General features: G+C 46.1%; 1 protein-coding gene across 2 annotated transcripts; it reads left to right on the top strand.

The window, feature by feature from the left end:
* The first annotated feature begins 30 nt into the window (after positions 1-30).
* Positions 31-10,926, top strand: BAG1 (BAG cochaperone 1). Of its 2 annotated transcripts, none has more exons than XM_032138775.2 (7): positions 31-512; positions 1,901-2,029; positions 3,535-3,617; positions 5,661-5,774; positions 8,714-8,821; positions 10,012-10,074; positions 10,635-10,926. In XM_032138775.2, the coding sequence occupies exons 1-7, from the start codon at positions 326-328 to the stop codon at positions 10,722-10,724; spliced, it is 774 nt and encodes a 257-aa protein (XP_031994666.1). In that variant the 5' UTR covers positions 31-325; the 3' UTR covers positions 10,725-10,926. The 2 variants fall into 2 exon arrangements, with proteins under 2 accessions (XP_031994666.1, XP_058287369.1); XM_058431386.1 differs by lacking the exon at positions 31-512 and adding an exon at positions 1,221-1,497.
* The last annotated feature ends 247 nt before the right edge of the window (positions 10,927-11,173 follow it).

Below are 11,173 nucleotides of genomic sequence, written 5' to 3' on the forward strand. Positions count from 1 at the left end.
GGCATAGGGCGAGGGCGGGGCCGGCAGGCCGGGGCGGGGCTGGGAAGTAGTCGGGCGGGGTTGTGAGACGCCGCGCTCAGCTACCATCGCTGGGCGGTCAACAAGTGCGGGCCTGGCTGAGCGCGGCGGGGCGCGGAGACCGGGAGGCGACCGGGAGCGGCTGGGTTCCCGGCTGCGCGCCCTTCGGCCAGGCCGGGAGCCGCGCCAGTCGGAGCCCCCGGCCCAGCGTGGCCCGCCTCCCTCTCGGCGTCCACCTGTCCGGGGTACTGCCAGCGGGCATGACCGACCCACTAGGGGCGCCGCCGCCGGCGCTCGCAGGCCGCGGATGAAGAAGAAAACCCGGCGCCGCTCGACCCGGAGCGAGGAATTGACCCGGAGCGAGGAGTTGACCCTGAGTGAGGAAGGGACCCGGAGTGAAGAGGAGATGAATCAGAGCCAGGAGGTGACCCGGGACGAGGAGGTGACCAGGGAGGAAATGGCGGCAGCTGGGCTCACCGTGACTGTCACCCACAGTGAGTGTCGGGCACCAGGTGGGCTCCGTGCTGGTCCTGAAAGCCCGGCGGGGGTCTGTGGGTTTAGTCAAGTGTCCTCCAGAAGCGCATGACCTTGCGCTTGTCCTGGCGTCCGGAAGCGTGGGTTCTTGGTTGTGTCCGTGGAACTGTCTTTTGTCCCGGGCTTGTGTCTGTACACTTTTCCATGTGGCCGGTGTATTTTGTCTCTGGCCATTTGTGCGATCCTGGGTGTTTGAGCTTTAACGTGCTTTACGTCGTGGGCCTGGTTGTGTTTGTGTGCCCGCGCAGTTATTGTGCCCTTTGTGTCAGGCATATATTTGGCCATGTGGTCTACGACTGCTCCGTGTGTGATAAGTCAGAACTTCGTGCATGCCGGGGTGCTCCTCATCTGCTGAGTGCCTTCTCCGTGTGCGCCGCTTGAGTTGGCCGTGGGTCCAAGCGTTGTACTCTGGGCACCCTTTGGGTCTGCCCACTGTTAGAGTTGACACACAACCAAATGAAGTCAGTATACTGGAGAGCTGAGTCCATGAGGTTTCTCTAGAACCAGCTAGGGGAGGCCCAAGGGTCTGGGAATCTGGAGACCCGGATTCTAGATCCTGTGATTTTGAGTGACCTTGGGATGGACGCCTTCTAAGAATCCTGTTTCTCCTCTGTGAAGTAGATTTGGTAACCCTGGCTCCCGCTGACCTCACGGAGCTGTTGGGGGAACCAAACTTTGGTGTAATGTACTGGACACAGGCTCCCTCCTTACTGTCCACATCCCTGGAAAAGAATTGGCGTCTCTTCTTCAGAAAGAAAGGCTCTGCTGTTCGCATTCATTTGTCTGTTTACTTAGCACCAATCATGGATGCATTCAAGTGTGTTCGGTGGGAGAGACTTGGAGGAAAACAGTCACTTGCCCATTACAGCAAGCGAGACGAGACCAATACAATACAGGGTACAGGGCAGTCAGGCCACAGGAAGCAGATGGCTTGTGATGAAAAAGGTGGGCTTGGGAATCAGCTAGATCTGATGTCAAGTTCTGATTCCAACAGTTGGGTCTCCATAGGCAGGCCTTAACTTGCCTGAAGTCACAGTTTGCTCATCTGTGAAATAAGAAGTAATAGGTAGATCTACTTCGTGGGGTTTATCTGAGGATTAAATTAGATTATGCATGAAATGCTTAAAATGTTAGCTGATATCATTCATATTGTTAGTTATTATAATAGAGGAAACAGAGATACTTGAGGTCACCAGAGGAAAGCTGCGTGGCATGGGGGCAGGCTCTGTGGAGTAGGTGGCATATGAGCTGGGCCTTGAAGGCTGGGTAAATAAATGTGATAAAGTGTCATCCTATATTGGTTTATGTGAAAGAATCATATTCGTCAAATGCTTTTCTTTCTCCCTAGGCAATGAGAAGCACGACCTTCATGTTACCCCACAGCAGGGCAGCAGTGAACCAGTTGTCCAAGACCTGGCCCAGGTTGTTGAAGAGGTCATAGGGGTTCCACAGTCTTTTCAGAAACTCATATTTAAGGGTAGGCATTTCTTTTTCTTTCTTTTTCTTTTTTTTTTTTTTTTTTTTTTTTTTTTTTTTGAGACAAAGTTTCACTCTTGTCGCCCAGGCTGGAGTGCAATGGCACGATCTAGGCTCACTGCAACCTCCACCTCCCGGATTCAAGTGATTCTCCTGCCTCAGCCTCTCAAGTAGCTGGGATTACAGGTGCCCACCATCATGCCCGGCTAATTTTTGTATTTTTAGTAGAGACGGGGTTTCACCATGTTGGCCAGGCTGGTCTTGAACTCTTGATCTCAGGTGATCCACCCGCCTCGGCCTCCCAAAATGCTGGGATTACAAGTGTGTGTGAGCCACTGCACCTGGCCAAGAGTAAGCATTTCTTTTCTAGCTTTTCCCTATGGCCAAAGGACAGTTTTCAAACTGCTGAACTTTTCCTAATAGTCAGTCTGTTTTCAAACTGGGACAATTTTTATTTATTTGTTTATTCATTCAGTTCTTCAACAGGTATTTATTGAAGACCTGCTAGGTATTGGACACTTTCAAACACCTGGACAGGTGTCAGATTTGAAGTCTTATGATGATGGCAGAAATCTCACCATTTTTGATGAAGCTCATGGGCAGTCTTCCCTGGCTAGGTTAGATCATCTTCCCATTATATGTTACCATGGTACTCCCTGCTATTTTTGCATCACTTCTATGAAATTACTATTAAATAATCATTTTCTTAGTTGCTTAACATCTGATTTCTCTGTTAAAATAACAGCCTCCGTGAGGTTGGAGATACTGCTGTGTTTCCAGTGCCTCACATTGTTCTGACTCCAAGGAGGTTTTGAACAAACTTACCTGAGGCCTGGATGTGGCGGGCTCAGTGGATGGATGATGCTCATTTCTGCCAGGACCCACACCCTCCTGGCCCCTGTCCTCTGTCTTCCCACCCCCCTGAGAATCCATTATTCTGGTATCTACTGGGGAAAGACTTATCCCATTGGGTGTCAGTCATTATAAAGAATTTAGTAATAGGAGGCATTTTTATTTATATTTCATAGTGTAACATATTGTCTTTAATTTTTTAAAATATTTTATTTCTGAATTATAAAGACAATAGAAATTCATGTTTCAAAATAGAGGAATGCATGAAAAAGAAAATGTTCCCCTGGATAAAACTCCTCATAATAACACTGTGTCATCAGCATTCATTGTGGTATTGAGGTTTCCTGCAAAAAATGAGCTTTAATGGCTACTGTAGACCTTAATGCCTACTGAAGACTTTAAAGTCTTCTGTACTGTGGTTCATTGGTCCCCGTTTCCTGAATATTTGGCTCTTTCCAGTTTCTCACTATTATGAAAAGGTTGCACTGAATATTATTGATAGTAGTTACTGTGGAGTTGCATGTCCAGTTATTTGTTTAGGATAAATATCTAGAAATGAAATTACTGGGTCATGACACCCTCTAAAAAGATACCAATTCTCATTAGTGAACACACTATATATTACAGCTTGGCCTACCTTTCTCCTCTTTTTAGGAAAGTCTCTGAAGGAAATGGAAACACCGTTGTCAGCACTTGGAATACAAGATGGTTGCCGGGTCATGTTAATTGGGAAAAAGGTAAATTGCTTTTTCCATCAGAAATCCTCAGAATCAAATGACTGAAGTCTTTTATACACGTTTCTGTTTAGAAGACCAAACTTGGGACCCAGATTCTGCATTGATAAAACACCTCTCTAAACAAATACAATCTTTATTTGTTTTATAGGATTATCAATTTTGTTGTTCTCATACCCTCCTGCTCCTGTTGGTTAGAACTTTTGCTCTAGGAGTTAGGAGCAGTTGTGCTGCCTTAATAATATGTTTTTTGTTTTGGTGGTGGAATCTTGGTCTGGTTAAAATGGTGCTCTCATTCACTTGGAGTAGAATTTGCAAGAGTCTTTTGTTAAAATAAACTTGTAGATATTAAGAATAATCATGCTGTTCCAGTTCAGGAGCCTCTCTCCCTTTAACCAACCTTTTAACTAAAATTTCCCACAAGGGAAAACCTTCGACTGGAAAGAAAGGTTCAGACTAAAGACCTGAGGGGAAAAAAAGACAGATGAGGTCAGCAACCCTTAAGGTGATGAGAGAGGGCTGTAGCCAGCCCTGCATTGTGATGCAGCGGAATTATGAGCATATGAAGTTCCCTTATTGTGAGTGAGGTGGCTGAGTAGAGAGAGGGCAGATAAACAAAGTGAAGGCAAAAAAATCTAATCCAGACTTGGAACTGCCAGGAGACTGGAACTCAGGACTTAGCTACAAAGAGAAATGAACAATTTGGGATAGCATAACTAAGCAGAAAGCTGCTAGACCTATCTATCAATTGTTTACCTGAGAGAAGAGGGAAATATTCTAAATTTCTGGCGTCAGGGTCCGGGAGAATGGTGATGGGCAACAGGCAGAACCAAAGAGTCAAGTTTGAAGAAACTATAGGACTTCTACTTGGAGCTGACACAGACTGTATGGAGCGAAGTGTGAACTCAAGGAAGGCACCATGGCACATGCCTATTGTCCCAGCAAGTCGGGAGTCTGAGACAGGAGGATCACTTGAGTCCAGGGGTTTGAGGCTGCAGTGAGTTATGATCATGCCTGTAAATAGCCACTGCACTCCAACCTGGGCACCGTAGTGAGACCCTATCTCAAAAAAAAAGTCTGAACTTAAGTCTAATCTACCTCTTTTGGACTGTGTGATCTCATGTTACTTTACTACATTAAGCCTCGGTTTCATCATCTGTAAAACAACAGTACTTCCCTGATGGAGTTGTGGTAAGGCTTAAAAAATAGGTAAGGTGCTTAGGATAGTGTGTGGCATGTAGGAAGTGTTCAATAAAAGTATTCATCGTTGTTAACCAGCATCACATTAAACAGGAGAGCTCAACTGGAGGCTGCCATTTAGGAATTCCATTTAAAGGAATGGTAGAATTCCACCTGTCTTGCCATTCTGGACTCCTCACAAGTGTTTACTAAAATGTGATTACCCTCCAGGCTTCAGTCTTGGTTGTTGATCAGTCTAGGGCTGAGACTGAATCTGGCACCTGGATTGTCTCCATTCTCTGCACCCAAGCTGTCAGGGCCCTCACCAGAATGTTTACTTAACACTTTCTCTCTAGTCTGGAGTCTTTGTAGATGGAAAACTTGATGTATAACGCTTTGACTTGATTTCCAAGAAGCAACAGAGTTAAAACCATTATTTCTAGGTGAGTGGTTTCATGCAGTTGTGGTCAGGTGTTTTTCCTGACAGAGGCTACTGTTCTTGTTGATTGCTTTTTCTTTTTCTTTTTTTTTTTTTTTTTTGAGACAGTCTCGCTCTGTCACCCCGGCTGGAGTACAGGTGCAAGATCTCAGCTCACTACAAACCTCCACCTCCCAGGTTCAAGCTATTCTTCTGCCTCAGCCTCCCAGTAGCTGGGACTACAGGTGCACACCAGCATGCCTGGCTAATTTTTTTGTTTTTTTAGTAGAGACAGTGCTTCACCATGTTGGCCAGGCTGGTCTTGAACTCCTGACAGCAAATGATCTGCCCACCTCGGCCTCCCAAAGTGCTGGGATTACAGGCGTGAGCCACCGCGCCCAGCCTGTTCTTGTTGACTATTGGCTTTATTTTCTTCTTAAACATTTTAGAACAGTCCACAGGAGGAGGTTGAACTAAAGAAGTTGAAACATTTGGAGAAGTCTGTGGAGAAGATAGCTGACCAGCTGGAAGAGTTGAATAAAGAGCTTACTGGAATCCAGCAGGTAACTCTCTTCATGGACCTTGACTTTCTGCCTTCTATCAGAGCTTCCTGGTTATAACTTGTGGTTATGGGGACAGGTTCTGCAGTCAGACTCCCTGGGTTCAGATCCTGGATTCACCCTTTCTCTTACTGTGAACAAGTTTATCTTTGTCTCAAGTTCCTCATCTGTAAAAAGGGAATAATGGTGACATTTCCCTATTAGGATTGTTGGGAGGATTAAATAATGTAGATTAAGCTTGACACATACTAAGTGCTTTATAAGCATTTATTGTCATAGTTATTGTCAAACCCCAGCCAGCATCCATTTATGCTCACAGGAGAGCACCTGCCATGCTAGGATCATGTATTGTCTGAAGTAGAACAAGTAGCTTCTCTCTGTCTGGGCTGTTGTAATGTGTTTGGCAAGGCAAATAACATTTTGTTGGTTCATAGAAGGTCCAAGTTGAACATGATAGTGGGGTTGGGGGAGTCATCCTATTCAATTCCTAATATTAGAGATGGGGTACTAAAACCCAGTAAGGATTAGTGTGTCCGGAATTGGTGGGTTCTTGGTCTCACTGACTTCAAGAATGAAGCTGTGGACCCTCGCGGTAAGTGTTACAGTTCTAAAGGCGGCGTGTCCGGAGTTTGTTCCTTCTGATGTTTGGATGTGTTCGGAATTTCTTCCTTCTGGTGGGTTCGTGGTCTCGCTGGCTCAGGAGTGAAGCTGCAGACCTTCGCGGTGAGTGTTACAGCTCATAAAAGCAGAGTGGACCCAAAGAGTGAGCAGTAGCAAGATTTATTGCAAAGAGCAAAAGAATAAAGCTTCCACAGTGTGGAAGGGGACCTGAGCGGGTTGCCACTGCTGGCTCAGGCAGCCTGCTTTTATTCTCTTATCTGGCCCCACCCACGTCCTGCTGATTGGTAGAGCCCAGTGGTCTGTTTCGACAGGGCGCTGATTGGTGCGTTTACCATCCCTGAGCTAGACATAAAAGTCCTCCACGTCCCCATCAGATCAGTTAGATACAGAGTATGGACACAAAGGTTCTCCAAGGCCCCACCAGAGCAGCCAGACACAGAGTGTCGATTGGTGCATCCACAAACCTCGAGCTAGATACACAGGGTGCTGATTGGTGTGTTTACAATCCCTGAGCTAGACATAAAGGTTTGCCACATTTCCACCAGACTCAGGAGCCCAGCTGGCTTCACAACATTAATTGGGGTGTGTTTGTGTTTTGATTTTTTTTTTTTTTTTTTTTTGAGATGGAGTCTCGCTCTGTCGAACAGGCTGGAGTGCAGTGGTGCGATCTCAGCGGCTCCCTGCAGCCTCTGCCTGCTAGGTTCAAGTGATTCTCCTGCCTCAGCCTCCCGAGTAGCTGGGATTACAGGTGCTGCCTGCCACCACATCTGTCTGATTTTTTCGTATTTTTAGTAGAGATGGGGTTTCACCATGTTGGCCAGACTGGTCTCAAACTCCTGACCTCAAGTGATCTGCCCGCCTCGGCCTCCCAAAGTGCTGGGATTATAGGTGTGGGCCACCGTGCCTGGCCTATATGTTTGTGTTTTAATTACAGAATACATGCTGACTGTACAAAAGTTTTAAGTATATGTATAGGCACTAATATGGAAAATAAAAATTACCCATGAGGCCCCAACTCAGAGATGACCATTACCAAAGCCTGAAATATATTTTTCATCTTAAAAAAAATTGATATAGGCCGGGCGCGGTGGCTGACGCCTGTAATCCCAGCACTTTGGGAGGCCGAGGCGGGCAGATCACAAGGTCAGGAGATCGAGACCATCCTGGCTAACACAGTGAAACCCTGTCTCTACTAAAAATACAAAAAATTAGCCGGGCGAGGTGGCAGGCGCCTGTAGCCCCAGCTACTTGGGAGGCTGAGGCAGGAGAATGGCGTGAACCCTGGGGAGCGGAGCCTGCAGTGAGCCGAGATCGCGCCACTGCACTCCAGCCTGGGTGACAGCGAGACTCTGTCTCAAAAAAAAAAAAAAAAAAAAAAATTGATATAATGTTATTTACACTTTATAAACTATTCTTTTATTGGATAAAAAATTAAACATTTTCCTGTGATGGTATTTTTCAAAGCTTGCATGCATTTCATCTTGTATAAATGTATTATTTACCTAGCCAACTCTGTATTGTTCGTTTAATATTATTTTTACCATTATGTGTAATGCTTCTTTGACTATCCTTGGACATAAATCTTTTTTGACCATTCCTGGTTTTTTTGGTAGAATAAATTCTTTGAGTTGGAATTGCTGGGTGATGTTTAAAGCTCTTGCTACATGTTGTGAAATCTGTATCTGTAGCTCGTGGCTGTGATAAACATCCTCAGAGATCCCTGCTATCCAACTCTTGTCACCAGCTAACTGGTCATTAGGCCAAGCTGTGTGAGTGAACCATTAGACAATTTGATAAAAATAAGCACTGCTGCCATTCGTTAGCATGTGTCTGTGCCACAAGTTAGTGACACATGTACATATATTCCCTTTACCTCACAGTAACCCTCTAGGGTGTGGGTATCATAATCTTCATTTTTAAAATGAGGGTACTGAGGCATGAATAGGCTAAGTAATTTGCTCAAGATCACAAGTTAGTAAATGGTGGTCAGTTTTCAGGCAGAGGCTTTGAAGACTCTAAACCTGTGCTTTTAACATCTGCCTCTTCTTGTGACTGGGGGCTTCACTGGAGCCAAGCCTCAGGAGGCATTTGCAGCCACAGTGGGTCATGCGAGGTAGAGCAGACTGCAACCTGATAGAATTCTTGGATTGGCCCACGGCCAGCCTTTTTAATTTTTCCAAGAGTTAAAGTTGTGGATCTGAGATGTGGCCTGGCCTGCCAGGGCTATGGTGGGCTCAGTGTGATTGCTTCATTAGTATTGTGGCATGGAGTCTTCCATCAGCCTCAAAGAACCCTTGCAATAATGCATTATTTCCCCGCAGGGTTTTCTGCCCAAGGATTTGCAAGCTGAAGCTCTCTGCAAACTTGATAGGAGAGTAAAAGCCACAATAGAGCAGTTTATGAAGATCTTGGAGGAGATTGACACACTGGTAAGTAAATATTCAGCTGAGAATAACTAGTTTTCTTTGACTTTATTTCAGTCACATTCACTCTTTCAGTAATGTACTCTCCTACTGCCTGAGCAAACCCATCACTTGAGAATATTAAGCATCTACTATTGTGTGCCAGTCATGTTGCTAGGTCCTGGGTGAATGCATGATGATAAGACAGTTCCTGCTTTCTAGGCACTCACAGCCCTCCAGCATAGGACTTTTATCATTTATACTTATGTTTGCCAGTAGCATCTGTAATCATCATGAAGCTGGGACCGAAGGAGTCCACGATCTCATGGTCAAGGAAACAGAGGATTTAGCTTTCTTTTTTTTTTTTTTTTTTTTTGAGACGGAGTCTCGCTCTGTCGCCCAGGCTGGAGTGCAGTGGCGCAATCTCGGCTCACTGCAAGCTCCGCCTCCCGGGTTCACGCCATTCTCCTGCCTCAGCCTCTCTGAGTAGCTGGGACTACAGGCGCCCGCCACCACGCTTGGCTAATTTTTTGTATTTTTTTTAGTAGAGACGGGGTTTCACCGTGGTCTCGATCTCCTGACCTCGTGATCCGCCCACCTCGGCCTCCCAAAGTGCTGGGATTACAAGCGTGAGCCACCGCGCCCGGCCAGATTTAACTTTCTCTGATGAGTATGTGACTGATAATTCTGCAGGGCTCATTACTTATAGAGGATTCAGCCAGACCCAGGTCTTGTGAGGCCATTGAAAATCATTAACTCAGGGGTTCTCTTTTGCAGATGATAGTAATGATATCTCTAGCCTGATGCTTCATTCTTGAAGGTGAACTGCACTGTGTACTTCTGTTGGCCAGGGTGGGTGTAAAGAAGCAGGAGCAGGCACTTTTCCTGTCACAGTGAGCCCACGGTGTGGCCAGGGCAGAGTATCCGTACATAGGAAACAGTAAAAGAACAAAGTCTGTGTTACAGATCAGTTCCTATGGCCCAGACATTGAGAACACAGGGAGCTTTTATAGGGACAAGAGCAATGGAAAGGCCATACAGGATACAGACCCAGGGAAAGGGTTCCTGAAAATGGACATCACATTTACATTGGTGACCCGTGACCTGTTTTATGTACTGTGGGTGTTTCTTATGTGCTCTCATGTCATTTTCACTGAGGATTATTTGTTACATGTTTACTATTTACTAACTTGTATTATCAACTTACTCTTCCATAGATCCTGCCAGAAAATTTCACAGACAGTAGATTGAAAAGGAAAGGCTTGGTAAAAAAGGTTCAGGTGAGTTGTGTAATAGTGCAAGACAAGGTATAATATGTTAATGTGTAGTTATGTGTGTTTATCTATTCAAAATCAGGTAGTGTAGGAGCATGGTGTGTGGTATGGGCTTGTTTTGGTTATATTTATTTATGAGCAGGAACCCCAAACATCAGGGAAGAGCCCCTTATGTCCCTGTAATTATATTTGAATTTAAACTATTTAGGGAGGGAACTCACTGGAGAGCAGATAGGGCTGACACATTACACAATTCCAGGAGGCAGTGTTCATGCATACAGTGCTTCCTGCGATTGTGCAGTTGCTGTGCAGTGGCCCTGAGGCAAAGCTCCCTGCCTTTACCACCTTTTAGGGGATTGCTGGCCTAGAGCATGGTCAGAATGCTGGTCCTATGCTCCCTCCCTCCCCTTACCTTGGAACCCGGGCCAGTGGCCCATCTCCATTCATGCACAGTCTGTTTTGAGTCTCAGCCATGGGTTCCCCAGAATGGGTAAGCAAGGAGCCTTGTGTGGGCAGTGGTTGGCTATCCCTGGATGGGCCCTTACTGCCCCGTGTGTATTTTCTAGGCATTCCTAGCCGAGTGTGACACAGTGGAGCAGAACATCTGCCAGGAGACCGAGCGGCTGCAGTCTACAAACTTTGCCCTGGCCGAGTGAGGTGTGGCAGAAAAAGGCTGTGCTGCCCTGAAGAATGGTGCCACCAGCTCTGCCGTCTCTGGAGCGGAATTTACCTGATTTCTTCAGGGCTGCTGGGAGCAACTGGCCATTTGCCAATTTTCCTACTCTCACACCGGTTCTCAATGAAAAATAGTGTCTTTGTGATTTTGAGTAAAGCTCCTATCTGTTTTCTCCTTCTGTCTCTGGTTGTACTGTCCAGCAATCCACCTTTTCTGGAGAGGGCCACCTCTGCCCAAATTTTCCCAGCTGTTTGGACCTCTGGGTGCTTTCTTTGGGCTGATGAGAGCTCTAATTTGCCTTGGGCCAGTTTCAGGTTTATAGGCCCCCTCAGTCTTCAGATACATGAGGGCTTCTTTGCTCTTGTGATCGTGTAGTCCCATAGCTGTAAAACCAGAATCACCAGGAGGTTGCATCTAGTCAGGAATATT

The sequence above is a fragment of the Hylobates moloch genome, unplaced genomic scaffold (genome assembly GCF_009828535.3).
Source record: "Hylobates moloch isolate HMO894 unplaced genomic scaffold, HMol_V3 SCAFFOLD_19, whole genome shotgun sequence".
Taxonomy (NCBI): Eukaryota; Metazoa; Chordata; class Mammalia; order Primates; family Hylobatidae; genus Hylobates; species Hylobates moloch.

Coding starts and splice junctions, on each gene's coding strand:
- BAG1 (XM_058431386.1), top strand. CDS start 1,236: ATGTACTGGACACAGGCTCCCTCCTTACTGTCCACATCCCTGGAAAAG. Junction 1,498..1,900: donor GATGGCTTGTGATGAAAAAG/GTGGGCTTGGGA, acceptor CTTTCTCCCTAG/GCAATGAGAAGCACGACCTT. Junction 10,075..10,634: donor GCTTGGTAAAAAAGGTTCAG/GTGAGTTGTGTA, acceptor TGTATTTTCTAG/GCATTCCTAGCCGAGTGTGA.